The sequence below is a fragment of the Barbus barbus genome, assembly GCF_936440315.1.
Source record: "Barbus barbus genome assembly, chromosome: 14".
In the NCBI taxonomy this organism is placed as follows: domain Eukaryota; kingdom Metazoa; phylum Chordata; class Actinopteri; order Cypriniformes; family Cyprinidae; genus Barbus; species Barbus barbus.
This window is the reverse complement of record NC_136742.1, coordinates 15,187,256-15,213,939: the sequence shown is the minus strand read 5'-3', so window position 1 is coordinate 15,213,939 and position 26,684 is coordinate 15,187,256. Positions and strand designations below refer to the sequence as shown.

The following is a 26,684-nucleotide window of genomic DNA, read 5'->3' as shown; positions in this document are numbered from 1 at the left end:
CTGCAGTTTATTTACTAATCGTTTAAGGCCATTTCGCGATTTCAATCATAACCAACAATAACCACCCCTTCCTCTTCTCATCGGAGACATGAGATGCAGCACTAAGCAGTCTCTTGCTGATGATTTTTCTGTCTTTCTCTGACAGTTTTAAATACATTCACACTGCAGACATGCCTCTATTTGATCACGTCACATCATTGTTCGGTACAATTTATTTGATCTTTTTGCTTATTCGTTTTTTTCCTATTTTCGGTCGAACAATTTTGGTTGCCAAACATTCGGTGCATCCCTAGTACACACCTAACAACACTGCTCCCAATAACACCAGCGCCGCCATGTTGTTGTGTTTCAGGTACGAGATCATGCACTCATGCTGGGATGCTGACCCCTTTAAGAGACCTTCGTTTGGCAAGATAGTGGAGAAGATCGAACAGCAAATCTCAGACAGCACCAAACATGTATGTCTTCCTTTATCCTCTTTAGCTCTCAAAACATATGGAAAGGTCACTGACATGATGTTCATTTTCTGGGGTTCATTAAAACATTAAAAATACAATTCATACATACAGTAATTTTAAATAAAAAATGTGAGAGTAACTGTCTTGAAATCATATATTTGTTTAAATCTCATTAAAAGAATGAAATTCTTTATTAATTGCATTAATATTTTTTTTAAAAACATAAAACATAAAAATATGTATCATAGAGAGGAGGTTGTAAAATGTCATGTGATATGACTCCTTAAAAACATAGATATTGTGAATTACTAATTACTTGAAAAATATATTTAAAAACTTTTTAATAATTAGTCACCTGTATTCATGGTGTAAGGAAATTTTAAAATTTTATGGTTACACCTCATGACATTTTTAGAGTAATTTTAGTTATTTTTTCTTTTCCTTTTTGTATTAAAAAAATAAATAAATTGTAAAAAAAATTATCTATGTTGAACCAGCAAAGAATACAAAGAGTATTTTTTGTAAGAATGCATGAGTTTTAAACAAGATTTTTACCTTTCTTCTCTTCAGATTTACTTAAACTTCAGCTCCAGATTGCCTGCGGCACCGGGGTCCTGTGAGGAGTCCAGTTCTCACGTCCAGCGGCTAAACTCAGTCGACAGTCACAGCACCGCCACTCAGCCCCTGCTCTCCAGCAACGATGTCTTCTTGGAAGGGACCAGTCCACATCACTCTCCGGTCTGAAGATCAATTCTCATCAAAAACCAGGCGTTCCAGTAGATGCCATTCATCCCTCTTTGCCCTGGCTAAGCATCATTGTAGCTGTCTGACATACACGAGGACATTGGTGGAAAACACTGATCATAAATCTCTTTTTGGATCAGTCATATTACAAGAGCAGTCATATTCTTTACAGTCACCGTTCTCGCAGATTGTGTATATAAGCCCCCTGCCAGAAAGGACAGTGATGGTGTGCGTTCCTATTAACATTTCATGTATTCTTTGGAACTGTGGGACATTTTGAATTTTTAAGAAAGCTAATAGTCAATGCTGGCATCATTCCATGGTACTATATCTCCAATGTGAGTCTGCAAGAGGACTGAACTTGTTTTCTTTAGAATCCCTTTGCTTTATTATATGGAATATATAAACACAATAACGCTTCTTTTACTAATTGTCAAGTCTGTACAAGTGACAGAAGTCGTGATTCAAGGAACAGGCTGATTCAAGTCCGAGACTAAATGAAATCACAGCGAAAACAATGGAAATTACTTTCCCAAAACATCTCTGACATCTTTTTGACATCCAATTTGACATGATTGTTATGACTGTCAGTAGTAAAAGAGCCTGCCGTGAGTGTAAATCAGTTATTTTCCTATCAACTATTCTGCAGGTCATTCCGCTCATAAATTCAAATATCAACCACTTAAAAGACTATGCTATTTGGAAACTATATGTATAAGCAGCAATAACTCAGCACTGTAACACTGACAGCGTGATCATGTTGCTGCGCAAGCCAAAAACAAGTTACCTATTGCATGTTGCGTTCAGGATAGTATGTTGTCAGTAGGCAGCTGAAACTGTTTTGTGTTTAAATAGACCAAATTAAGGCGCATTTCAGTTCACTGTCAGGAAAGATGTTGAGACATGTAGAGGCAATTCATCACAGTTCATCGTTTTAAACACTCAGTGAAATTTTGGTTACATAGCAGTATTATATTATTGGCTTGTGCTGATTTTTTCCTTTCAACCAGGAAGTGTAAGTTGGGACAGCAAAATGATCCAGTCGTGCAGTAATTCAAGCTTGATTCATCAAACTTTTAGACAGTGTTTCTTTTAGGGATCACATTAGACAGCTTCTTCCACTTCTCCCATGTGTTTTAAGGAAAATATTTGGTAAGAATACTTATTTGTATGGCACAGACGTAGCTTGTTCTAACACATTCTAAATGCCTCTTTGAGTCGTTTTACACGTGATGTGGTTCCGTAATGGTGGACTGTAGAAAATCAGTAGCTTCTGTAGCATCGGTTCTGTTCTTTATTCCAAAGTGATTCCACATTTTATCCTTCATGAAACTGGAAGACATAGCGAGTAGTGTTTTTTTGTACATTTGTATATGTTTTGCTGGCTTTTTCGTGTTACGTCCGATTTTGGTAGGATTCGGTAGTTGTCGTCGCTCTGCTTTCTCGTGTTTGTGGAAATCGCGAGTTAGCGTTTCCTACAGACTTGACTCAGTTACTCTGACTTCTACTTTCCACACCAACTGTTGTGCCTGAAATGTTTTCTCTGCTCTTTAGCCAATGAGAATCGTGCTGTTGAAGGTTGAGCCAATAGAAAGCTGCTGCTGCTGTGTAGAAATGGGTGCCAATGGCTTTTTGCTCTCTGTAGGAGTAGCCAATGAAGGATCTGCCAATAGAAGGGTGGCTTTCAGTTGGAGGACAAAAAAAGCGGCTTTCTGTTACTTAGATGAGCCAATAGGATTCTCATTCTACTGCCAAAGGGAAAAGGGCAGAGTTTTGGTCCGAATATGAGCTACGTACTGAATGCTTCAGTCGACACCAACCACAGAACATCAATAGTCCGGGCACTCAGTCGGTAGCTCATTTCCCAGGTCTCCTTCTGTTCTTTGTGTCCAGCTGCTTCCTGCGGCAGATGTCTCACTTCCACAAAGTCTCAGCCCGGGAGATCAATCTCAACCCGTCTCCCATCTCCACCGCTCCCCCCCTCCTTCTTGCCACACTGGAACATTGTTCCTGATGGCACTGGCTTTCGCTTTCATTTGCGCTAATGTGTTTTGCGTGTCTGCGGGAGCGTGTGTGAATGTGTAAATGCAGGTCATTTGCTTTTAAAATACCAGAGCACTGATGGGTTACTCGAGTAGAACGACTGTAGTTAATGAACTTCAGATTGTTTGAAATTATAGTGCTGAAGCAATCAATGTTCAGCCGCTACATCCATTCCATCACTGTTTGCTCTTTTCTTTTATGTAAATAATATATATATATATATATATATATATATATATGTAAATCATAATGTTGCTTCTTGTTTTGTTATCATGGTACGTTCTCTCATATGCTGAAAAGATTTTTGTATGTTACAGTTTGTCATTTCCAGTTTATGTAACTTGACGTGATCATCTTCTGTCGTTATTTTGCCTCTTGATTCATTTATTCATAAGTGCAGTTTTCAGACACAGGTACAGTTGGATATATATTTAATCCACGTACGTTATATTCAGCGTTTCTTGTCGTTTCAGTGATTGTTTGACCGATGACTGGAGGAACATACGTGAAAACTAAACGCAGACGGTCCAGGAATTCCATTTGTGACTGCATAGTCACTTAACAGTTCTCATACGCATTTTTAAGTGATTGAAAGGTTTTTGGCCCCTGAAAAGATTGTTTGTTTAATGTATTTTATTGTATATTTATTTTACAGTTTTTATTTTGAAAACAAATGTGCAAATTCTGTGTGTAGCTCTTGTTACTTCAGTATGTAAATAAATAACTGAAACCATGAATCTTGGAAGTATTAAGATTATTAGCTACAAGGTTTTGTATTGCCATCTGGAGCAAAATTATTGGTGTTCTTCAAAAAAAGAAATAAATGAGAAAGTAAGAAAGGTTAAAGAGCACTTTGAGCACTTTTTTGTTTTGAAAACAAAATGAATGTTCATAAAAAAATAAATAAAATAAAACTCAATACAGATTGATAAAGGTGTTTTTGACATGAAAAGAACCTGCAAGGGGGGTCCATGGAAAAATAAAATGTATATTATTTCTATTTTTGGAAAGGGACATTATCATATTTGACAATGCAATTTTCAGTAAAATTAAGTAAATTCATACTATTAACAGGGTGTCCCTGTCAGTCTGTATCTAATATGTGAACCAAATGATTTTGGGCCATATTGTCAGCCATCTGTAGGTGCATGCGCTACAGTTTATGCAGACTGCAGCAAATGCAACTGTCTTTGAAGAAATGCTGTGTCTCATTTATGATTATGCCCAATGGGCTGTAAATGACATTAAAAACATGCTGTCTGAGACATCTGAGTGAGATAGGGACTGTGATTTTGGCTTTGATGCAACTCTGGGCATCTGTTTCTAATGGGCCACAGACATGAATTCTCATTGCAAGAAGTTTTTTCCTTCGGTTAAATTGTTTATTTGGAGTCCTTAACAGTAGGTTGAAGTGTTTTAAGTATATTTTGGAAGCTCTTAGATGGTACTTGCGCTCAGAGGTGTCCTGTAGACATCTTACAGCTCTCCTAGCATGTGAATCTCTCAGCACAGTCAGAGTTTATTGTTCACACATCTGATAAGACGCAAAGGATTTCCCACTATTGAAGATGACCAAAAATACATGCAGTGAGTCAGCAGCACCTGAGGACTTCACTCACTGCCCAGTCAAAAGACAGCGAGGGAATACAAGAATAATGTTTTACAACACACTACAGTTTTGTTGAAAGACATGAAACACCTGCAGTGAACTCCAGATGTTGAAGAAGTGATAATATTTACTTGAAGCTGAAGTGTGTAATTTCCATTGGTGCCATGAAAGTGAAAAACAAAAATAATGACTGGTTTCAAACAGGTTTCCAATAGTGTTGCTTTCGTCAACGAAAATTGTGACTAAATATCGCATGGATGTATTCTTAAGTCTATAAGGTAACAATAATATAATAAGATAACCTTGTTTGAAATGGGTTTGGCTAAAAGAAAATGTTGGTTTCGTCTATACTACCAGCACAGTGGTGGGCCATCAGGGGAAGCAGGGCCTTCTCTGCTGGCCCTATAAACTAAATTGTGTGAAAAATGTTTTTATTGATTATTTAGATATCATTTTCATTTGTGTAATGTCCACTAAATTGCCTATGATTAGTTTAGTTGAGGTTGAACTGGAATGTCCTACATAAAAAAAGTCAGAGGCCAGCACTACAGATAGTGCTACCCTTTTGTTGAAAGACGTCACATCTGATTTGTTACAAGCATTAGTGACAGAATCATCAGCCAATCAAATTTTGACTTTCAATGACAGCCCGCCCTCTGGGTCCAGCTACTTCAAGAGATCCTCGCTGCAGCCTGTAGCACGATGACGTACTGGATCAGATTCAATACGTAGTGGATGTTTTACGCGCATGCGCTGTATACGTAGGTCTCGAATAAATTCATATTTTTATTTACATTTAATCATTTTGCAGACACTTTTATCCAAAGCAACATCGTCTAAGTGAAGTCTAAAGCAGTACATGTAGCAATTAAGGGTGGGTTTTTGATCTACATTACATTACTATGTTAAAACTTTAATGTCTAAATTCATCCACGATGCTTTTCTTTACTGGCAACTTCAAAGTTTATCATATGTTATCGCCAGGATGCTCAAATCAGTGCTGTATCCATTATATAAGGATACAATAAGCACTGTAACATGATACAAAGATTTTATTTGCAAAAACAGATAGCCTACCTCAGTTTTTTTTTTTTTTTTAAATCATGTTTTTTATTGTTGTTTTTGTTTTGTGTTAATTAGCTGTTTTTTTTTAGTTATTTTTAACCTAGTCAAAATAAGCCAACTGCAGTTTGATTGAGATTAATTGGACTGCACAGTGAAAAACATGATTTCTGAGAATTGTTAAAAACAGTTATCTGTTTTTGCAAATGAGCTCTTCATATGCAGATGTTGCACTAAATAGCTAATTATAAATATATACATCACTCTGACAGAGTTAGCTAAATGTCTTTTTGATTGTATCCGTCATGTTTATTTAAATTTCATAGGGGATATTAAATTAATGCCGATCCATTTTGTTTATATAGCTATTACAAACATTTTCAATAGGCTAATAATAATTAGAAAACCATTAAATTTATAATAAGACTTTACCTCGCTAATAACACCTCAGTCAGGTAACAAATGTTTTATTAGTTGCTTTTCACACATCATCTGATGATATAATACAAAACACTCAAAAAAAATAAATCGCCCTCGTAACGGAATGGATGGTCTTTAGCCATTAGATCTATCTCCAGAGATTTAACTTGCATATGCATAACACAAATATATATATATTGTCATCTTTGTTACCTTGTCCCCGACCGTGTGTGTATTTATTTGTAGGACATAGGATTGACGGGTCTTTTGGCTAACGGAACCCCGACTGACAGGATTGTTTTTATTTTTATTTTTATACGGTATAAAAAAAAAGATGTCTTCATATTTTAGTAGGCCTATAACTTTTATACTGTCACGTAGGCCTATAGCATAGAGAGTGAGAACGAAAAATAATATTTGATTCATGAACGAATTATTGACAGAACTAGAAGACTATTATGGAAAAAAAGACAATAGAACCCATGTTTTCATAAAGAACAAACAAAATTGTAATTAGTAGATTTATTTCCAAAACGAAGCAAACTAATAAAAAAATAAACTCCATTCAAAACTACAAAAAGTTTCGATAGTCTGCACTACTGGTTTAAAATCACAGTATACTATAATTTGTGTAAGCCTGTGAAACACACCTATATATCTCGTAATTAAGGTTTAATTTACATTTAATACTAGCTTTAATGACAGCTCCACTTTGCGCATGCGCATTATGCGCGTAAAACATCCACTACGTTTTGGATCTGATCCAGTACGTCATCGTGCTACAGGCTGCAGCGAGGACAGACTCAGCTACGTGCCCAGTGCTACCCCCAGCGTTAGACCGCCCCTTTAATCAGGGATTTCTAAGGTACGAACATGAAAGTAAGCGAAAAGAAAATGACAGCTGCAGTCATCGGCGCCTACACCAGATCTTGTTGCCGATCTACTAAAATCGTCTTTTTCAAGGCGTTCTTTTGCAGACAAAAGAGAATAACTGAGAAAGGAAGACCCAAAGTGAATTCTCTAACAAAGGCCAGCAAAGGTTGTATGCGCCATTTCAACAATTGCAACTATGAGTGCTATCAGTGGCTAACAGCTAGCACCGAGCACAAGTTATTTTGTTGGCTGTGTTTACTTTTAAATGAAAAGTGGTAAATTTTCATTTAAAATAAAGTCCATGGGTCTGTCATTCCATGCCACTTTACTGTGACAGACCCATGGACTTTATTTACAAGTGACAGGTGAGTGCTTTATTATTTGATGAGTATTGTATCATGCACATTGTTATGGAGGTGTAGGTGGTGTGTTGATAATACTGTGGTGTGGTGTGTGGATGTCCAGAGTTTGTACAGTTTTGCTGCTTTGGGCGCGTCATCGTTTTAGAGTGACATGGATGTACATAGTGACCTGTGTATTTGCGGATTACTTTTACTGACCATGTAGGGAAATTTACTCTGCATTTAACCCACCCCAATCTAGCCTACTATTAAAATAGTCGAACAGCCGTCATTGTTTGTTGAGAGACTGTGTGCAGCATAATATGTGCATTATATGCATATAGCTGCGTTAGCTGTAACAGAGATGTGTAAGATGTTTACAGTTGAAGTTAAAGCTGAGCTTTATTGTAATTCCGCTACATGTGGGGACATACAGTGGAACGAAATGTCGTGCCTCACAGGACCACGGTGCTACATAAATACAGACATACAACAATGAAGTAAAAAAACACTATAAACCTATACACAACTAACCTTGCTTACTGAAGGCCCTGACTAAAACCCCACGGTATGCCACTGCTACTAGGTGTACTTATACTATATTGACTGGGTTAAATAGAATTACTAGAAAGCAATTTTTTTAAATGCAATTTTCATTGACTAAAACTAGACTAAATGTCATCAGTTTTCGTCGACTAAAACTAGACAAAAATAGTCATGGATAATTCTGACTAAAATGCTCAGACTTTTAGTTGACTGAAACTTGACTAAAAAGAGTATGAACGTGACTAAAACTAATAAAAACTAAAATGACAGCTTCACACAAAGACTAGACTAAAACTAAAATTAAAACAGGCTGCCAAAAACAACACTAGTTTCCAAGACAAACAGACTGTCCTTTTCTATGCCCCCTAACTGCAGTCTTACTGCCTCTTAACTCTACGACACACATATACCCACTTTACGTCTTGAAATGTGAATAAATATTGTTTTGATACATATTGAAATAAAAATATATACTGTATATATTTTAGTGTTTTTCCATGTTGCTGTAATAGTACTTTGTGTGCCCTTCAGTCAATGTGGTTTCTCTAATGAGCGGGACTTCCTGTGGTTTTTGTGGTGTTTATGACAGTTTGACCTGTTCAATGTGCTCAGAACAGGACAAGGAGGGTGAAAGGATTAGATGGGTTTATGAAAGAAGTGATGAAAAAAGATGAAATTCTGTGTAATGAAGAAATACAGCATGGAGAAGAAAAGAAAGCTACTGATTGTGACTTGAAGATTAAGAAAAGTTCATACTTCATAAAATGCACAAAACATTTTTTTAGAATATTTTAGTTTTTTTAGATTTGAAACTGGTTGACAATTACTTGACTGATTATGGCTCAGAATGTTTTTTATTATTATTGATCTGCATTAAAAAAAATAGATGCATTGACTATCATGGAAAAAAGTCTTCATGTCAGAACCTGTTATTGGAGTTGCAGAAAAATTTGAAATTATGAAAATATGTAGTCTGCACACAAGATCAAGATTCCAGTCATAACAATGGCCTAAAAAAGCATTTTTATTGTACATAAGGAGCAAGCATTTTGAGATAACATGACCAGTCCTGTCTTGCAATCCAAGCAATCAATGTTTAATTATTTAATTTCCAATACTCAAACACAACAAAATCAGCATATGTCGATAAAGTATGAAGTTCAAGGCCACTAAACAAACAAAAGTCACTGAGGCAAAATAATATTTGGTGGACTTTTTAATTATAAATATTGTTTTGTGTTTTTGTATGTTTACAACAAGTTTTAATTTGTAATTATTAACTCTGAGGGTAGGGAATAGTCATTTATCACATTCCTTGGGTCTGTGCTGATGAAATGTTTAGATGAAATCAACAATGTAACAGACAAGACAGCAACAGACCTGTATGATTCCAGATCCGTGATCGTGAATTTATGTAGATAAAGAGTCTCCTCCTTCTGTTGAGGCTGTTGTTTGGGTTGAAGGCACAGGTTGTCATACAGGGATGAGATATGGTGAGATATGATCCTAAATAACACTGTTGTTAGAGTCTACCTTCAATTCAAAATGTTTGCTATGATGGAAACATGTGGGATATCTCCATCTTGGGTAAATCGAGAACCGTGACAGTTGATGTTATCAAGTTGTTCTTTTCTGGTATTCAAACATCAGCTTGGTTTACTTGTGGTTTTCTAGACATTACTTTCCAATGAGTTGCTGCTTTATTAAGATTTGCTGACTGTTATTTCCTTGGGCGGTGGATTGCCAGCAGTTTAACTGCACTGGAGAAGCAGTTTGAGCAGTTAAATGATGACACCCCCGGGCAAATGAATGTGCCGTGAACACATTCAGGGAGCTCAAGGAAAGTTGTTTGTTGCTAGCGACCCTATAAGTCAAAGTAAGTGAGAGTTCATGTGTTCAAGGGATGGGCATTTCATGCCATTTTATAGTCCAGTACTTTAACCGAGCAATTAGTCTGTCTACACTGATGTAAAAATGGGGTGTGACGCGACATAATCACAAAACATAGCCAGTCAGAACAGATCTCTCCGTCTGCAAACTCTCCCACACTCACAGTGCACAGCAACCAACAAAATAAGTCTGTTCATCATTTAGCAGGGTTGTCACGGTATCAGATTTTCACTACGTGATTATAATGGCCAAAAGAGTTCACGCCAGCAATAAAATGCACTGCGTAACACATTTACAAAGAAAAACAATGGAAAAGCAGCACAGTGAGATCCAAAAACACATTCTGTATGTATAGCCCCTTAAAGGTACTCCACCCCAAAATGAAAATTTTCTCATTAATCACCTACCCCCATGTCGTTCCAAACCTGTAAAAGCACAATTTAAGATATTTTGGATGAAAACTGGGAGGCTTGTGACTGTCCCATTGACTGCATAGTAAATTGCACTGTCAAGGTCCATAAAAGTATGAAAAGCATCGTCAGAATAATCTGCCATCAGTGGTTCAATCTGAATTTAATGAAGAGGCGAGAACACTTTTTCTGTGCAAAGAAAAAAAAAAAAGATTTTATTCAATAATTCATCTCCTCTGTGTCAGCGTAGCGGCATTATGAAGAATATCTGGATGCCCGCAGCGAAATCTTCTCACAGCAAACCATGTGTGGAGAACGGTACGGTTCAATTTTGAACCATTTTCAAATTTACACCTCTAATAAATACCTGAATGCCTACAGCAATCAAATGCTCAAAGGAAAAATTATTTGCAACTTCAATAGTGTTTTTAATAGTCGATTAGTTGCAGAACAAGTATTGGTCTTGTCGATTATTCATGCACATCTCTAACACATATGTTTATCTAATTTACGTTGTGCATGTGACAAGCAGGGTAAACACCATTTCCTGTTTTGTCCCAGCTGCTAAGGAAGTGTGTGTGTTGGATCTGTATGTATATATACTGGGGGGCATATTTACCACAAGAGCCACCATTAAACCAGTCCAGGACAACACCACAACCATGCACACACACACAAACAACCTTAAGCAATAACACACACACATATATACTGTGCAGAGAAACCACAGCAGAGAGGCGAAGAGGATGGAGAGATAGATGAGGTGGAGTGGGGAAATGTGTGCTGGGTTTATCTCTGATACAGTTAACTTCCTCAAACACCACCACAGTGGTGTGGTAATAACAGAGGTAAGGATACACGTACACACACATTCTCTTATTCCTCTTCTAAGAAGCCACTTGCCCAGAACCTGTAACAATTCAGGGCAAGTTAACCCTCACTAAACTGACTAAATTAAACTGAGAACATATGACTACTCCTTTAGGATACCAACAAAGGGTAGATAGAACAATGGAAGGGAAGGTGTGATATCAATAACCTTACACCATCACATTAGCCTTGAATAAACTTCAACTGTTGTTTTGAGGATCAACTGAAGACTACATGAAATTGTTTGAAAGAGGCAACCGTCTTTTCTTTGTTGATGTAGTTCCTAATTAAGCAGGAAGTTTGGACGGGAAATATTAAAAAGGGGTCAATTGGCTTTAGTTACATCACAGCTGTGAACCATGATTTGTTTCTTGCAAGTCAGATGACATTAAGAGGAGGGTTTTAATTGGACAAAAATCTGTGTAGTGCAGGATGAGTCATCAATACTTTTGGACAATTTTCCCAGAAGAGAAAGAATGTAAACTTCAAAAATACATGTGTATTTTAAAAGTAAGTTAAATTATTAGACATGGACTAAAAGCCAGTTTTGATTTTTGCTTTTAAACTAGAAAAACCTTTAAGTAATTTATCCATTTAGCATGGACAGTGACACACTGAGCAAATATCAGTTGCTATGCTGTATTACATTTGATTTGGACATGCACAGTTTATTGGTACCATAACAGTTATTGGTCATTAGAGGGGTTTTTTTTCATTTATCAGTATTGGTCCATACTGGATATTTAATTGTGTCTGCTCATTTTCCTTTCTTGTAGCCTTTACTGTCATACATCACCCAAAAATTTATATTTATCATCATCTACTCACCCTCAAGTTGTTCCAAACCTATATGAATTTCTTTCTTCTGTTAAAAAAAAAAGAATATATTTTGAGAAATGTTGGTAACAGTTGCCATTTGATTTCCTTTGTACTGATTCGACACTGATTTCCTTTGTATTTTTTCCATAAAATGTAAGTCAGTGGTTACCAGCAACTAAGTGACTAAATGATAATATTTATCATATATTTGTGAATCATATTTTGTTGTAGAAAGGCTATTGTAGTGCAGAAAGTTTTACACAAAGATCTCAGTCAGGCAGATTCTGAACGTTAGTGTTGTAGCGTTGCACTGGACCCACTGGTTACAAAAGGATAATGTTTCAGATCACTGCGTACAACACACTACACCATCAAACGACATACTAAGTCAGATACACAAAAAAGGCTTAGACTCAAGACCCCACTTTATGTGCTCATACAGCGTCTAATCACTCCTGTACTCTCCTGCATGAATATTTCACCATTCAAAACAAAAGGCTGGAATCTCAGTGTAACGGACAAGCACTCGGTCCCGGAACATTCCGGGTGTGGGACTATCAGCTATACGCTCATTAAATATGCAGCGGGAGGTGTGAGGGGTCACAAAGGACACCGTATCAGGTTTCATTTCTGTTGTCTTCGTCCATTTCCTTTGTTCTGCTGTCTTGTGTTTGGCCAGCCGCTGACACTTGCGTCACTTGTACAAGAGTACACTAGTTAAATATTCTGTGTCTCAGTCAACAACACTGGGCAACTACATTTAACAAAAGGAAGAGGCTTTCTGCTTGATAACAGATGTTTAGGAATATTACAACATCCTCTGGGTCCATTCTAGGCCTTTGGCGTATAATTATCACATGCCAAAAATTTCCCTCAGGAATCAACAAATAAATAGAAATCAATCTATCCACGCAAATAAATATCATGTATGACAAATTATTCTTGCACAACATTTGTCTTGCTCAAATGTATAACCTGATTATAAGTGATGCATGACTAAGGGGAAAAATGTCTAAAGACGATGTGGATGTGCCATCGGCATGTGTTTTTTTACAGGGTGATGAACACAAACATTTTCTCCCATCTGGGCGCCCATGCTGTCCACAGATGGTGTCAGGATAAAGGCATGGTAAGGATGTGCCCAAAGTCCTCCATCATGCAGATAAAAAAAAAGTACAGAGCACTAAAAGCATTACGTGTCACTACACATCCAAATGAAGCTTGACAACAACGCAAACTCTCAGAGTATGTCAGACAGTATTCATGCATGACGACATACAGCTTTTGTCGCATGTCAGTGAAACATTATCACCATGTTGACAGGAACTGGCTGGAGGAATGTCCTCAAAATCGAAAGATTCTTAAATGCACACAGGTGCCACATTCTTGCTGTTTAAAACAGAATTAAGATCAATTGCTTGCAGGTTTACACAAGATGTCACATAGCTCAAAGACAGGCTAACTATTATAAGATCACGGCAAATGCATAGGGAGGAACGGACAGGGTAGGTGTTAGAGTACCTGTATGGTTCTTCACAACTGCATTGTATTTCAATGGAGCATAGCCTACATAACAAAAGCTTTTCCAAAGACTGTGTTTGTGCTTCATTTTCTGTGCTTATGAAGATGTCATGTATTATTACGAGCTGATTTATTTAAGCATTAAAATGCTACAGAAGATCCTTGAGATTACAGAATTTATAAGAGTTGCAAAGAGTGTCTGTTTATTTTAATCTAGCAAATAGATTCCACTTCACCTGAGATCCTGGTTTTTACTGCCATCATTGAGTTTGTCATTCTTTGTTTGTCTGTAATGTGTAACATACAGCATTTGCTCTTCAGATTTAAAACACAGAGTTATGTTTTGAAAATGTTATGCTTGTTATAAAAATTGGAGTATGTCGACAGAGGTACAAGTTTAAATTTACCTCTCTCAAGAGTCTTATCAAGTTACTTACTACACATTACAAATAACCTACTTGTTTCTAATTTAAATAAATAATTGCTCCAGACAAATAGTATGTGTAGGCAAACAAAAGAAGAAAAACATGCTGAGCTACAGAATAATTTTATACGCTGCTGAAAAAGTTTTCAAATTCAAACTGTTTATATTTCCTGTCTTTGTGCCTTTTTCTGGGCCCCAAAATGACAATTGTTTCGCTGTTAACTTGGATTCAACTGAACAACAAGTTTGCAACAGTGTGTTGAGTCCTGTTCACTCACATCGAGTTTTTTCTCACTCTTATTGTAAAGAAACTCCATGAACTTAAGTTTGTTTACTAAAATACCATATTCCATTTTCTTTGCAAATTGACTCCTTGAATCTGTCTTATAGTTAATTATACACATCATAAGTTGTTTCTGTGTCTTTTAAGAGTTGCCCTTCAGATGAACTTTAAAAATATTTTCTTTTCTTTTAGTTGAGTCCATGGGATCTCTCTATTTATTAGTTTTCTGCTGAGGACATCCACCTTCAAAGTATTTCCAATAATAAGTTGTGGTTAAAAAGGAAGTTGTTTTCTGAGCGCTGAGAGGCCGTTTTATTAAAACAGGATCCAGTTAGGAATGCTCTCTGGAACTCCAGAGGCCACTTGGGAGCTTTCAGGCATCAAAAGCGTGCACAAGTGCTACCATGCTTCATCATATCCAGCCCTCTCATTCAAGGTAATTTATTCAGACGTTTCCATGTTAATATCCTATTTAGGACAGGTTAAATGAGCCAACAATTTGACTCATCTTTTGAGTACACAATGTTGAGCAATAAACATCTCACTAAGAAAATTTGTGTCTGTATAGACAAGCTTTAGGCATGGGCGGTTCTGAGATCATTTGAAATGTTTGTTTGGTAATATTTTCACAGACTACAGAAGATATTGGCTAAAGTTTGACCTTTTTTCTGCACTTCTTGACCCGACAGATCAAGGGATGACATAGGTTCTACTAAATATAGAGCTTGTTGGGAAACAGGTGTTACTGCACCATTAAATAATGAACAAGGTAAGTTAAGATGATCTAAAGAGCATGATTTGCCACTTTATCTGGAAACTCAGCCTGAAGTGTTGCAAGAGATCCATTCAGAATGGGCATCTTTTCTGCATTTGCGTAATGTACATCAGTTTAAAATTTAGTACAAATATTTGTGTGTGTGTGTATGTTGAGTCAGCAGGCATTGTTTTTCTACATTATTTCAATTTTGAGATTTCAGATTTTTGCCTCAAAAATTCTGTTTTAATTAAAACAATTAATATTGTTTTTTTTTTCTTAAAGGGTAATGATTGTTTTTCTAACTTTAATGGGGAAAAACATGATGACCATGATGATTTTGTCTCGCATTGGTCAGATAAATAAACCGCTTTTCCACCGAAATTACCTGGAACAATTTGTCCCAGGAACTGTTTTCCAAGGAACTTTTTTTTTTACCCCAGTCCTGTTGATGTATTTCCATCGAATTCTAAAGTACCGAGAATAGTCAAATAGTCTGGTGATGTAGGTCTGCGCGCGTTTCTCCTTTTCGGACTTGCGTCCTCGGTAGTTCTGACTTTGCGAGTTCAAGTCAAGTCAAGTCAAGTCAAGTCAGCTTTATTGTCAATTCTTCCACATGTACAGCACATACATACAGAGAATTGAAATTGCATTACTCTCAGACCCTTGGTGCATACAGTTAACATTAAACACGTTCAGATACAGATAATACAGTTTAAACATATGTACATACAACTATACAAATATACAAATGAGGATATTGTAGAAAAAAATAAGATTTAGATCGATAAGTGGCATAAGGCGCATGGCAGATAGAGTGCAAAACCAGTTAAATAGAAACAACACTGTGTAGATATATTTGTAGTGCAAAAGAGCTTATCAGTCTGAGGACATTGTAGAAAATAAAAAAAGAGAGATAGATAAAGTGCATAAGGCACATGGCAGAAAGATGGAGTGCAAACCAGTTGAATGTACAAAAACAAAACTGTGCAGATTTGTTTTGTTTTGTTTTGTTATGAGTGTAGTGCAAGAAGAGCTTATCAGTCTGTTAAAGTGACAAGTTCGGATAGCTTTTTGTCAGACTATCCGAAGAGGTAATTTGCAGTCAATGTTGGATAGGTAGTGATCAGCCAATGCTGCACAAGTGACAGGTGCCGGTCACAGTTTGTTGGTCGTGGGGGGGGTCACAGAGTCAGAGTTCCTAGTGTGTTGCTGTGTTAAATGGGGGTGAAAGAGGGGAGGGGGGGCAAGGACGGGAGGGAGTTCAGCTTCCTGACAGCCTGATGTATGAAGCTGTCCTTCGACTTGGGAGTGTGATTATATCGATATACCAGCGAATTATACCACAACAGAGACATCAGAGCCAGTGGCAAATGTCAGAAGGACTAGCGGAGGTTATGCTCCTCTCAGTGGGATACATGAGCAGCGCCTGGTGATCATGTGGAGCTTCACGTCTCCGAAATTGGCGAAGCACATTTTCAAATAGGCGCTGTCTGTATAAATAAACCGCTGATTTGAGTTTTAAACAACTACATTCTCGCCTGAAATACTTTTAAAACTACATTTCATGACACAATAACAGTAATATATATATTTTTTTAATTATGCAAATATGGTGGTTGAAATAAATGTGCTGCGTGAACTCAACCAATCAGCATGCTCAGCGCCCAAGTCCCGCCTCCTGAAAGTTCCGAACCATTGAAAAAGTATTACCTCGCGAGCAGGGACTTTCTGAGGGGCAAATTTGTACCGGGAACTTTATTTAGATCCTGGTTCCTGCGGTGGAAACACACAGAGTACCGGCACAAAGTCCCTAGTTCCTAGGGGAAGTTCCTGCGGTGGAAAGGGGGCTATAGATAACACAGCCTCAAACACCAAGGCTGTTGGTTGGATTGGTCCTGTTTAATTGGTCCTCACTGTAAGGCTGATGCTATTTGTCTGGACCGGAGAAGGGCCACAGTCTGAAAAGACATAGAATCAACATCTGAACTCTGCCTAACAAGTCTAACATCCCCATTCAAGACAACACACCCAACTAAGAGAGACAAAAGTTTCACACCTTACGTATGATTCTCCAAATCCACCTCCTTTACTCACTCTCCCACTCTCTCCCCTCATTTCCATCTAAACACAGGACACTACAGAGATCACGGAAACCAATTTTCTTAATCAGAGTTTATAACAATTGGGGAAGTCGTGGCCTAATGGTCAGAGAGTTGGACTCGTAATCCAAAGGTTGCGGGTTTGTAGGTGGGGGGAGTGAATGTACAGCGCTCTCTCCACCCTCAATACCACGACTGAGGTGCCCTTGAGCAAGGCACCGAACCCCCAACTGCTCCCCGGGCACTGCAACATAAAATGGCTACCCACTGCTCCGGGTGTATGTTCACGGTGTGTGTGTGTTCACTGCTGTGTGTGTGCACGTTGGATGGGTTAAATGCAGAGCACGAATTCCGAGTATGGGTCACCATACTTGGCTGAATGTCACTTCACTTCACTTCACTTCAATACAACTGTTCTTGTTTGATGTCGTTTGAAAGGTCTCTGTGTGTCTGGTAAAAAAGTCTCATTCTATTAACAACAGGACAGACAGCCATCAAGATTAGAAAAAGGTAATACAAATCCTAAGAGTTTAGAGATAAGTTGATTACTGTAGAGGGTGTGTCATTTCCCAGTGTGTTTCGTGCAAATTACCTTCTGTCCCAAAAAGTGTTAACTACTTCATCAATGCAAATTCCAATTATTAGTTCCTGTCTCTATTTTGGGGGATGCTTGTCTTGGTCTGGGTAGACTGACGGCTGAAGGTCTGGAATGTATGGTAGCTTTCATTGACATGTCAAACAACCAATCACGGTTCGTTACGTTCAGGGTCACGTTTCGGGGCGTGGAAATGTCGCCACAATAACAAACCGGTGTGTGAAACTCTCGGATGTATTTTAAAGATTCTATGCCGCAAACTTTAAATATTTCACATACTTTTGAAAATCCAGCGTTTATTTGATCCTGATGAGCATTTGTCGTCACAGTTGTAAACACGACGGCTTTCTTCTTTCGTGAGGGGGTTTGGCACCATGGCATCTTTGTTTCCAAGCGGAATGTTAAAGAACGCGACTCACACGTGTCCCGGAAATCCTGTATAATTCAACCAATCCGATGATGACTTAGACACTCCTGAAGTGTTTCCAGATAAGTGTCTCTAGTTCCTGTTTAGGCATGTGCTTTAGTTATTTAATGTGCCTGCTGATGTAACATTTGTGGTTGCCTTGTACCTTATTTAGCACTGTTTATTGGTAAATTAAAAATGTATATCTATTCCCTTTATAGAAACCACACGCACATCTAGATGCACAAAACCTCCTTGGATGTACAATAAACTTACCTGGTTTGACTAGACTGGACCTGTTCTTACTGACAGCCCCACAGGCTTCAAGTTAGCTACCTAAGCACCCGCTATCTCCTTTTCAAGATGTCTAGATAAATTATCCGATGAATTATCAATAATAATTGCCATTCTAACACAAATACGAGGTCATAATAAAATTCAGATTAGAATTTTAATTTAAATTAAAGCTGCAGTCTGTAAGTTTTGCCTCTTTGTCACCATCTCTGTTTGAAAACCTGGAGTTGCAGTTACTTGCAGAATTATCTTGCACGGCTCCAGCGCGGATGAATCTAATGTTTTGAGGTGAATGTGTGGCAGTCAGTCACCGCACCGGTGAGGATATTCACTGTACTTCAGAATCACAGATTCTAGCCTATGTCTTGGAATATATGACCCAAATAAGATTTTTCCCCGTATATTGTCATCTGAACAAGTAACAAGTCTGCCACATTTGTTCTTACCAACTGAGGAAAAAAGCATTACAATAAATTGCGCTACAAATGGTGATTAAGTGTAACAATCGGTTAGCTCATATCACATCAAACCATGCAAATTATTATTGTATTGGTATACTTTATTCTCAAATGATTAATGTAAACAACATCAGCATTGCGTGACTATGGGTATAGTGTGCATTAAAGTGTAGATTTCAATTTCTGTACAGTCTAATCTAATTGTCATGCCATTCGAATTTCATATTAAGAAATTATTTTAATCCAAAAAGCTAATTATGTACCCTTCGAACTGGTTTTCTTTAAAATACAAATCTTGTATAATCCCAGGCTATCTGTAATCAACACATTTAAAACTGGAATATAATTTAATTTCATTCACATGTGTCTCATAATCCTTTCTGGATTACAATCCGCCATCAAAATGAAACCATTAATTATTCTAGCTGCTGTGAGAAAAGGCTATAAACGAGTCGCCACCTGCAGGACCCTCAAGTGTGATAGCCTAGCCGGGACAACTTCTTTATGTTTACAGACGTGACGTAATGACGCAGTGTCATGCTCGAGTTTCCCGCGAAAACTTACCCGAACCACTCAGTTTAGAAAACATAAGGTAACCGTTATGAATCAGGCTAAAGTAAGGCGATAGTTTTGAACACTGGCTGGTTATGTACTTGCTCAAATACTGATTCGGCTCATTTTTAACCAAGAAAAGTTACGGACCACAGCTTTAAATTAAATCATTTTGCGCACTGAAAAGACGGAACATGCAGGAGTGAGTAGACCAATTGTGAGTAGGCCTTACATCACTGTTGCCAGATGTGCATTTTTGTTTCATATTTCTGACTGACTGTTGATGTTCAATTAATGCTGCATACAGAAAACATAAAAGTAGATCAAGAATGAAAAGCCAACAGTTCAGCACTGAAAACTCAGAGGTTACACACATTTCAGAAACGCACTGTTACATTTGATAAAGTTTAAGGAATATTAAATATATATAACAGTGCTTATATAAATTAACGATAGAGAAAATATATATTTGAATAACAGCATAGAAACCAGTATTTTTTGGTTAAACTATTTAACTCCAAGTTTTTTGTTGCAGTTATGCACAGTCATTTGTACTAAAACTATTCTGGTAGGACAACAGTATTCCATTCATGCAAATGCACAGAAGTCAGTAAACCTCCATGACGTATGTTTATACCATAAATTACATTCTTCAAACGCGATAAAGAAAATACACACACACACACAAAAACATCCTACAGGGCATCCTGGCTAAATACAGTAGATTGTAGCCTCATCAGACACACTCAGAAGAAGAGTGTCACCTTTCATCATATCACTGAGCATTCTTGTGGATATCATACAAACATCCTGTTTCTCTGGATCCACACAGGACAAGGAAATCAACTTTCCTTCCTCCACAATCTATTCACAAGCTAACAACCCAAAACCATCACAGACGCTAACACACGAGCACACAAATAAACATCGGAAGAAAAACATGCTCGCTTTGGTGCACGCACACATTAGTAAAGCTTCATCCAGTAAAAAGACATTTCTTTTCACGCAAATTACAGGGTTACAGTCTATGGATGTCTAATTTTCCTGGAAATCTCCGTAGCTCTTGTTCTTGTCATAAACAATTGACTCGTTCATCCATAACAAAGCTAATCCAAAGAAATGAGCATAATAGTCTCACACTCACTTCATATTCAAATTCCTAGCTGTCACATCCTGCATTTGCAATGCAGAACAAAAAAAGTCTTATTGTTATCCAGCCCATTTATGCTCAAATAGAGCTGGTTTCTGTACTTGCACACATAAAAAAAATTGTTTCTCAAACAATAAGCTCTTTTTTATTCGCTAACAGTTAACCCACATATGCAATTTGTCTTAATGATAAATAAATTGTAGTTGATTACCTCACCAACACCTTTCACACACTGTCAATGTTCTCACAATGCCAGGCCCTGACTAATACACAGAAACACAGAATACGGTAAGAAATGAATTCTCATGTTTGTTCACTATCTAATGCCAACTAAAATTGGTGGACCTGAATAAAACAAGGGGATTTACTAAACTGTCCACACACAATGTCTACAGAATGTGCGTGTGTGTAAGCGGTACTGTGAGGGTGGACTATTGTCTCTTCATTAGTTTGCTTGTCTTTACCATTCAAGATTGTTTTCCTCAAACACAGCTGTGTGGATGAGTGGAATGTGACGTGGGAGACTCACACTCGTGGAATTGACAACCTGAGAGCTACCCCTTCCTGTACAGCTGGATAGGCACTGACTTTACACACAAACACACACACACACACACACACAGGTATAAGCGCTATTTACTATGTCCGTTCATCCTCAGGGAGAGACTGAATATATATTAATGAATAAAAGACAAACATCCTTAAATCCAGCAACTCTCTCCAGCTCTTTAAGCCCTTATTCAGATGTATGACATCATACTCAAGATTTGATATTGTAAGAGAGTTTTATCACTGACGACTCTTATCGCTCCCTACAGACCTCCCTGAGCCAGCTGTGGTAACACACTCCCGACGCAGAGAGAGAGAGAGAGAGAGGACACATCCTGTCCAACTCGCTGCACTTACTATAACGTGTGGATTTGTATTGTTTGTGGAGCATAATTGCATCAGTCTGATTGAGGTAATCACAGCTGCTGATAACTGGAATAACACTAATTGTTTATAAGGAGCCTAATTAATTCAGTAACATGACAGATATTCAGTGTGATGTCATGATGTCATTTTTATTTGAGCTGCACAATGTTTTGGACGGCTGCTGTCTTTTACCAATTACTATATAATTATTATGGACACATTTCACATGCATTAGCGAATGAAACACTTCTTATGAAATTTCCCACTGAAAAAGTAACTAGTTTAAGAGGTGGCGATTTTGTATGAATTCGAATAATGTGAATCATACAAAAACACGATTTTCAGGAAAAAAAGAAAGCATGAAGCCCCATCACTGGGTCATGAATAGTTTGTACAAGAATATAAAAATTGTATAAATTCATATAGCCACCAATTTGCCAAAATGTAAAATAGTTACAAATTGCCATGAAATTATTACATTTATCAGCAAATCTGAATTTTTTAGATCACATTGCTTATATGCATTATAAAGATTATAAAGTCCAGATTATATGCTTAAATGACACCTGTTTTGTGTCCAGTTAGTGTTTAAATTAATTAGCTAGCTGACAGTTGTAGTTAAAAATGTTAAAATACAAAATTTTAAATGATTGGTTATCAAAATCGGCTTAAATAAGCTGTTAAATTTCAATTTTAGATATCAAAATCCTTAATTTTAATGTTAATATTTTTTTTTTATTATTTATTTAATTATAATTTTTAATTATTTTTTTTTACTTCAGTATTTTTGTAACTGAAATGTGGACAGAGGATAAAGCCACAAACAAGTATAATTAAAAAATATCACTAAAATATACCAATCAGTAACAGCCCAAAGGTAAAATTCTATTTATTTATTTTTTTTCCTTAATGTGAAATCATTTGTCCACCGCTCAGTGCTGCATTCCCAATTTAATATATATTCCAATTTGGCTTGAGCTTTATTCAATTACTGTCTGATTCATGCGGTCCTAACAAACATTAATGTCATAATGTCTCATTTGAAATGTATCGCTTTTACATCATGTCTTCAGCTAAAAGACTGTTGCTGTAGAGATGCTGTTTCTGCTTTGTTTCTGTCACGAATCCTGGCCATGCACTTCCACTCATTCACCACCAGAGGTCACCCGTTCACCACATGGACTATTCACACTACACAATAGAGGGCTGCATTGGGATTGGGACCCGCCGGGTCCCACGGGACCCAACGCAAATCTCGCGGGAGCGGGCGGTTTGAACTTTGCTGCGGGCGGGAATGGGCGGCTAAAAAAAAACACTGCGGGATCGGGAGGTAGACTAGCGACATGATGTCATTGTCAACAAAATCAAAGTACTTGAAGTCTAAAGAAACGCGCGGTAGCCTAAGCGTTTTAGATGTCCCCGATAGCCCAGGCTATATTCATCTTTCCTACCAGTGCGTCAGAATACATGCAGGTCAGGGAAAGAAACAAACATGAATCTCTTTAATAATAGCAATACAATACGTTTTTTTTTTTTTCCTGCGGGACGGGAGAAGACACAAAATCAATGCATCTCTATTATCGTGCGGGAATAAATTCTCAGAGTTTTGCGGGTGCGGGCGGGAGTGGACATACATATTGCGGGAGCGGGTGGGAGTGTAACACACACGTTGCGGGAGCGGGCGGTAATGGTCAGAAATTCGGCGTGCGCGGGCGGGAGCGGGATGAAGAAAACAGTCCCGCGCAGGGCTCTACTACACAACACATTGGACTCCATTTCCCACTATGCATTGCACAGATCAGCTGTCACCATTCACTCATCACACACACCTGATCACCATTTCACAATCACCATCACTCTATTTAAGCCTGGGATTGCTCTTGCTCACGGCCGAGTATTGTTAGCGTTTATCACTAACCCAGCGATAGCAACTCTACAGAGCCATTATTCTAGTCCTAGTCTTGCCTTGTTTTCCTGCCGTGTCTGACCCTGCCCGTGTTTCCTGGATTTACCCTTTGCCTCTGCCGTTTGGACTCTGTTCGCTCCCTGTTTGGATTATTGCTCTCGTCTCTGGATTATCTCTCTGCCTTGCCCCTTTGGATACTGTTCGCCGATCATCGACCCACGCTTGCGCCCCGGATTGCTCTGTCTTGCCTCTGCCATACCTGTTTGCCACTGTCTGACCCTGCCTGTTTCTGACCATGTTCTATAATAAAGCCTTGCATATGGATCCGCACGTCTCACGTCTCGTCAGCCCCGTAACAGAATACTCGGCCACACAAGGATCCAGCGGCTTTTCAAGAGGACATTGGCCAGGTATGGACTGTGCACGACTGTTATTAACCCTCGAGCAGGGCTCGCGACCGCTCGAGGATTACATTCAGGAGTACTTAGACCTCGCCTATTTTTCTGATCTGCCGGACTACGCACTTATTGATTTTTTTTTTGTGAAGGCATTAATCAGCCGCTCAAGTCTCAGTTAATCCGCGAGGGTCCCCGTTCATCTCTCAGTAAATTTATGGACTATGCTTTGCTGTGTGTGGGCTCTCCGTTCACTGTGGGTGTCGCGGAGAAACGCGGCACCGCACTCACTCACAAAATGGCGGCAGCAACAGCACCCCTTCACGTCATGCCTGCCAAGCCAGAGTCTGCTCACGTCATGCCTGCCAAGCCAGAGTCTGCTCACGTCATGCCTGCCAAGCCAGAGTCTGCTCACGTCATGCCTGCCAAGCCAGAGTCTGCTCACGTCATGCCTGCCAAGCCAGAGTCTGCTCACGTCATGCCTGCCAAGCCAGAGTCTGCTCACGTCATGCCTGCCCAGCCAGAGTCACAGCACGTCTCAGTGCTCCAGCCAGAGTCACAGCACGTCTCAGTGCTCCAGCCAGAGTCACAGCACGTCTCAGTGCTCCAGCCAGAGTCACAGCACGTCTCAGTGCTCCAGCCAGAGCCAGAGTCTCTTCACGCCTCCGCCGAACTGCCAGAGGCTGTTACCACAGATTCAAGGTCAGTCCTTCGAGTTCTGATATCCAGTGTGATGGACCCACCACTGATGTCAGTGCGGGTAGCTGGCATTCACAGGGCCTCAACCCTGGCTGTTACAGAGACTGTTCCCCTGACCTCAGTGCTTCCCGTTATGGCGGTTGCCATTTTGAGTGTGTGGGCTGCACACTGTGCTCCTGAGGCCTCTCCTGTCCACGAGTCCGCTCCAGTGCCTCCAGAGGTGGCGGCTTCCGCTGCAGAACCTCCCGAAGTGGTGGCACCCGTCCCTGAACTCGCTGTCTGCCCTGTCACGGCCACGGAGGCCGTTCCTGACCTCATGGTCTGCCCTGTCACGGCCATGGAGGCCGTTCCTGACGTCACTGTCTACCCTGTCACGGCCACGGAGGCTGTTCCTGAACTCACGGTCTGCCTTGTCACGGCCACGGAGGCCGTTCCTGACCTCATGGTCTGCCCTGTCATGGCCACGGAGGCCGTTCCTGAACTTACGGTCTGCCCTGTCACGGCCACGGAGGCCGTTCTTGAACTCACTGTCTGCCCCGTCACGGCCATGGAGGCCGTTCCTGAACTCACTGTCTGCCCTGTCATGGCCATGGAGGCCGTTCCTGAACTCACTGTCTGCCCTGTCACGGCCATGGAGACCGTTCCTGAACTCACTGTCTGCCCTGTCACGGCCATGGAGACCGTTTCTGAACTCACTGTCTGCCCTGTCACGGTCATGAAGGCCGCCCCTGAACTCACTGTCTGTCCTGTCACGGCCAAAGAGGCCGTCTGTGAGCTCCCGCCCTGTCCTGCCACAGCCATAGAGACCGTCCATGAACTCTCGACCTGCTCGGTCACGGCTCCTGTGACCATGGGGACTCTCTCTGTGGTGTCTGTCTCTGTTCTCCCCAGATCCCTGATCCTGTCATGGCTTCCTAACCAGTCCGCTCTGCCGTGGAGATACTCTGCCCTGTCTACGCCACACTGGTGGGCTCCGGCTCCGTCTACTCCGCCGTGGTGGTCAGTTGTCTGGCTCTGGGGGTCTCTTGCTCCGCCCAGGTGGGCTCTGGTCCCGTCCTGCCCTGCAACGAAGACTCTCCCAGTGTTGTCTGTCTCTGCTCTCTCTGTGTTGTCTGTCCTTGTTCTCCCCAGATCCCAGTCTCTGTCATGGGTTCCTGCCCTGTCTGCCTCCCTGTGGTGGTCTTCTGCTCGGGTCTGGTGGTCGTCTGCTCCGCCATGGGGTTCTTCTGCCCGGGTCTGGTGGTCGTCTGCCCCACCGTGGTGGTCATCTGCTCCGCCGTGGTGGTCCTCTGCTCTGGTCTGGTGGTCGTCTGCCCCGCCATGGTGGTCTTCTGCTCGGGTCTGGTGGTCGTCTGCTCCGCCCTGGTGGGCTCCGGTCCCGTCTGCTCCGCCCTGGTGGGCCTCTGCGCTGTCGGTCCTGACCTGGCCTCTGGCTCCGCCCTGGTTTCCTGCTCTGCCGGTTCTTCCTCAAGGACCTGGCCCTCCGTCCCTCCCCCTGCTCCGCCTCCGCGCCACCGCCCTCCTGGATTGTTTAGGAGCGTCTGGAAGCCGCTCCTTGGGGGGGGGCTATGTCACGAATCCTGGCCATGCACTTCCACTCATTCACCACCAGAGGTCACCCGTTCACCACATGGACTTTTCACACTACACAACACATTGGACTCCATTTCCCACTATGCATTGCACAGATCAGCTGTCACCATTCACTCATCACACACACCTGATCACCATTTCACAATCACCATCACTCTATTTAAGCCTGGGATTGCTCTTGCTCACGGCCGAGTATTGTTAGCGTTTATCACTAACCCAGCGATAGCAACTCTACAGAGCCATTATTCTAGTCCTAGTCTTGCCTTGTTTTCCTGCCGTGTCTGACCCTGCCCGTGTTTCCTGGATTTACCCTTTGCCTCTGCCGTTTGGACTCTGTTCGCTCCCTGTTTGGATTATTGCTCTCGTCTCTGGATTATCTCTCTGCCTTGCCCCTTTGGATACTGTTCGCCGATCATCGACCCACGCTTGCGCCCCGGATTGCTCTGTCTTGCCTCTGCCATACCTGTTTGCCACTGTCTGACCCTGCCTGTTTCTGACCATGTTCTATAATAAAGCCTTGCATATGGATCCGCACGTCTCACGTCTCGTCAG

The 26,684-nt window shown here is 40.1% G+C and overlaps 2 protein-coding genes across 2 annotated transcripts in view; both read left to right on the top strand.

Annotated features, from left to right (window-relative positions):
• The window catches only part of LOC306880167 (mast/stem cell growth factor receptor kita-like), a gene marked incomplete at its 3' end in the record, with an annotated part of 28,224 nt that extends 27,022 nt beyond the window's left edge, over positions 1 to 1,202 (top strand). The window contains exons 20-21 of the mRNA XM_079433499.1: positions 353 to 458; positions 1,029 to 1,202. Coding sequence (XP_079289625.1) covers positions 353 to 458; positions 1,029 to 1,202 — 280 coding nt within the window. The remainder of the gene's footprint in view (positions 1 to 352; positions 459 to 1,028) is intronic.
• The window catches only part of LOC306880185 (creatine kinase B-type-like), a 985,569-nt gene that overhangs the window by 170,003 nt on the left and 788,882 nt on the right, over positions 1 to 26,684 (top strand). The gene's annotated exons all lie outside the window — the stretch shown is intronic.